The following is a 3,943-nucleotide window of genomic DNA, read 5'->3' on the forward strand; positions in this document are numbered from 1 at the left end:
GGGTTGGGTTCACCCGCCCGGCCGGGACCTCCCTGCCCCGGCGAGGTGCCCCGCGGGGGTGAGCAGACATCGCTGGCACCGTCCCCGGGGCAGGACCTGCCTGCGCAGCATCCCTCCCTGGCACAGGGCAGAGCCCTGGCCGGGCAGCAACTGGGGGCTCTCGCAGCCACCCCATGCCAAGGACACGGTGCTGGCCCCGTTTGGCCCGTTTGAGGTGCAGAGGGACTGCAGGAGCTTGGGGCAGGGGGGGATGCTGGTGCAGTGGGCTGCTGCTCCCATGTAGCAGAAGCTGGAGTGGGCAAGGAGGGAGCTTGGAGGCAGGCAGGGTAGGAGCACAGGGTCCCGGAGCGTCCCAGTGCTGGATCCCCAGAGCATCCTGGTGTTGGATTCCTGGAGCATCCCGGGGCTGGATCCCTGGAGCATCCCAGTGCAGGATCCCACAGCATCCCAGTGCAGCCCCCAGCTTGCTGGAGCAATTGGAGCAGGAAGGGGACAGCCCAGGGCTGTCTGCAGCCCCTCTGCAGTGCCAGCCCTCACCTCTCCCCCTTGCCTTTCCTTCAGACATCGACGAGTGCTCCTTCGACCGGACCTGCGACCACCTCTGCATCAACACCCCCGGCAGTTTCCAGTGCCTCTGCAACAAGGGCTACACGCTGTACGGGCTCACCCACTGTGGAGGTAGGGCTGGCTGGATGCTGGCAGGAGGAGCCGATCACCCTGCTGGGTTCGGGTCCCGGAGAGGCACACGGGGCACCCAGGGATGGGGCAGCCGCATGGCATGGTTGCCGCGGGGCCCCTGGGGATACCGCTGACCCCAAGGGCTCACAGGGAGGGTCAGTTCCCTGCATACCCCGAGCTGGGGCCAAGCAGGGACGGGGCTCACAGCCAGACGCTGGTGTCTGCTACTTCAAACGCAGCGACAGGAACAATTTGCGACTTGTCTGCAGCGGGAGAGAGGGAGAAATCCCCGGCGTTTTTGGCAGGGAGCTGGGATGGGGTGGGAAGGAGAACATCAAAAGGGCTTGATTTAAGTTTCACAAGGCAGATAGCTCCCAAGGGCGGGGGCGTGCGGCGCCCAGGGAAGCAGGGAGGCAGATGAAACATGCTTTGGGGGGGTTGCCGGAGCGTGTCACGGCAGCGGTGCTGTCAGCCTCGGGAGACAGCGGCACGAGGCTGGGTGCTCCAGCACTGCCCAGCCGGTGAGGGCAGGCGACCCTCCTCGTGCTCCCAAAATACGCGGCTGGCGTGAGGCAGCACGGCCCCCGGGATGCTCTCGGTGTGACCCTGCAATGGAGGGGTCACTGGCTCCCACCGATGTTCCCGAGAAGGGGGAGCCGGGCAAGGAGGGGTGTTGTGTTTGGGGGGCAGCTCCATCCCTGGCCGCTCCCCACCTCTGCCCTTGCTTTGTGCCAGGCCTGGAGGATCGGCCCCCCGTTTCGGGCTGGGGTGGAGGGTCCTCGCCACAGGGAAAGGGGCCGGGGCTGCCGAGCAGCTGCCTTTTGAATTCGGCTGCTAAGTGCTTCCATGTCAGCTCCGTCTGCTGCCCCCCACAGCTCCCCAGCCCGCCGCAGGGCCAGGGCCGGGCTCAGCCTGGGTGGGCTGCACCCATCACCGCCTGGCCCTCGGGGACGCCGGCAGTCGGGGTTTCCCTCGTCCCCGCGGGGCTGGCATGGCTGCAGGGAGGAGGCACGGCTGGAAGCGCGCTGCGGTGTGCATCCCCCCGTCTCCAGCCAGACACGGGTCATGCAATTTATCCGTCCAAAATCACAGCCCTGAGACGATGCAGCGACTCAGTGTCGGAGCCGGGGGGGGTCCCGCTTGGCCCACGCCGCTGCCCCTCGCCCACTGCCTCTCCTTTCTTCCCTGCAGACATCGACGAATGCAGCATTAACCGGGGAGGCTGCAAATTCGGCTGCATCAACACACCCGGCAGCTACCAGTGTACCTGTCCTGCCGGCTGCAAGCTGCACTGGAACAAAAAGGATTGTATAGGTATGTCAGGGCAGGACCCGTTGCGGCCAGGGACGCTCCAGCATAGCCTGGACATCACCCAGCCAGAGGGTCCCGATGCCCCGTGGCCCCTCCATCACTTGGGGCTGTTGGGATTAAGGTCAGGGTGGGGGGAACACGGGGGTTTTGGGGCATCCTGGCGCACGGATGCTCCGGGGTGGGCTGCTTTTGGCTGGGGCTCCATGTCCATCTCGCACGGGTCTGGACGGGAAGTGCTGTAAGGTGTTGACCTGCTCCCTCTGCCCTTGGTCATCTCGTTGCTTTTTCGACCATGCTCGGGGCTGGCCGTGAGCTTTTGCACCAGCAAGTGTCCCTAAAGGAGCTGTTTTCATGGCCCTGGCTGTGCCCTGGTACCCGACTGCCTCCCCTTCGTCGGGGACAGGCTGCCCCCCTAAAAAAACCTGAAATCCCAGCAGTCACATCTCACATCTCCAAGGAGGAGCTGGGGGGTTGGGATGCTGGTCCAGGGTCCCCATGCCACACTCTGGCACCCTCTCCTCCCCAGTGAATCTCCCCATGACCTGGGAGGGCGCAGGGGTCCCTTGCGGGTCCCTGGGCTGTACCAGCCATGGGCGTCCCCGCTTGTCATCACCAGCCGGCGCGTGTCCCTCAGAGTTGGTGAAATGCCTGCCAGGTTCGGTACCCGCGGGCCACCCTCACCTGCAACAAGACGGGCAAGAAGGACAGCTGTGCCCTCACCTGCGCCTCCAAGGCCCGCTTTCTGCCAGGTACCGGCGCCGGTGCCACCACCGGCACGGGCAGGGGGGTCCCCATTTCCCTGCATGGCCCAAACTGGGGGTGGAGAGGAGCGGCTGCACAGCCAGGGTGCAGAGCACCCAAGCAGTGACCAGAGGGAGGGAGGGAGGGAGGTGGTTCCTCGGGCGGGCTCGACGCTGGGTGTAGATCCATGGGATGGGTCCCTGGTGCAGGATCCCCACAGAGGGGTGCTGGGTGTCGTCCCCCCACGGCGCAGCCCTGCCTCCCTGCATCACCCCAGCGGAGCATCGTGGGGACCGGGCAGCTGCTCCGGCATCCCCCGACTCCCGTTCCTCCTTACCGCAGAATCTGACAGCAGCTACACGGTGAGCTGTGGGACCCCCGTCCTGCGGCAGGGCGGCCAGCAGAGACCCGCCAACAGCAGCCAGCAATGCCTCGGTAAGGGGGCTCCCGGGGTGCCCATGGCCACCGCCAGCTGGGCTGCCCCGTGCCAGGGTTGTTGAGCACCCACCTTTTCTTTTAGAGACTGTCGTTGCACCAATCAAGCAAAAGGCTTCCTTCAAGATCAAGGATGCCAAGTGCCACCTGCACCCACGAGCCAAGGGCAAGCAGGATGAGGCCGGGAAGGCTGGGGCACAAGGTGAGGCATGATGGCAGGGGGGCAGCGGGGATGCCCGTCCCCCCGGGAGGGACGAGGTCCTGACTTGTCCCCCTGTGCGCAGGCGGTTCGGCACCTTGCTCCGACTGCCAGGTCGCCTTCGTCAACCTCAAGTGCGACTCGTCCAAGAAGGGGAAGGGCCGCCGGGCTCGCAACTCCTCCAACAAGGAGGTGACGCGCATCACGCTGGAGTTTGAAGCGGAGGTCAAGCCGGAGGAGATCACAGGTGGGCACGGCGCTGGCTTGACCCGTCTCAGGTGCAGGCAGGGGTGGTGGGACCAGGGGGACAATGGTGGGACCAGAGGGATGGTGCCGTCCCCAAGCAGCAAGGAGAGCTGAACTGGTCCTCATCCCGCACTGGATTGGGATGTGCTGGGCAGTGCTTGCAGCTGAGCATTTGGGAGATGGTTTTAATCTTGCTGGGTTTCCCTCTCCATCCCTCCCTTCTTGCTGCATCCCCGTTTCCCCCTACACCCCCTGTTCCCCCCTGCACCCCCATTTCCCCCTGCACCCCCAGCCAGCTGCAACCTGCACTGCCTGCGCCAGAGAGTGGAGAAC

The 3,943-nt window shown here is 65.5% G+C and overlaps 1 protein-coding gene across 1 annotated transcript in view; it reads left to right on the plus strand.

Annotated features, from left to right (window-relative positions):
- SCUBE3 (signal peptide, CUB domain and EGF like domain containing 3) overlaps positions 1-3,943 on the plus strand; it is a 52,937-nt gene that overhangs the window by 46,167 nt on the left and 2,827 nt on the right. Inside the window, 7 exon segments of the mRNA XM_019470330.1 lie at positions 1,870-1,992; positions 2,606-2,651; positions 2,653-2,738; positions 3,073-3,165; positions 3,251-3,367; positions 3,450-3,611; positions 3,903-3,934. Coding sequence (XP_019325875.1) covers positions 1,870-1,992; positions 2,606-2,651; positions 2,653-2,738; positions 3,073-3,165; positions 3,251-3,367; positions 3,450-3,611; positions 3,903-3,934 — 659 coding nt within the window.

This window comes from Aptenodytes forsteri, unplaced genomic scaffold (genome assembly GCF_000699145.1).
Source record: "Aptenodytes forsteri isolate BGI_AS27 unplaced genomic scaffold, ASM69914v1 Scaffold142, whole genome shotgun sequence".
Taxonomy (NCBI): Eukaryota; Metazoa; Chordata; class Aves; order Sphenisciformes; family Spheniscidae; genus Aptenodytes; species Aptenodytes forsteri.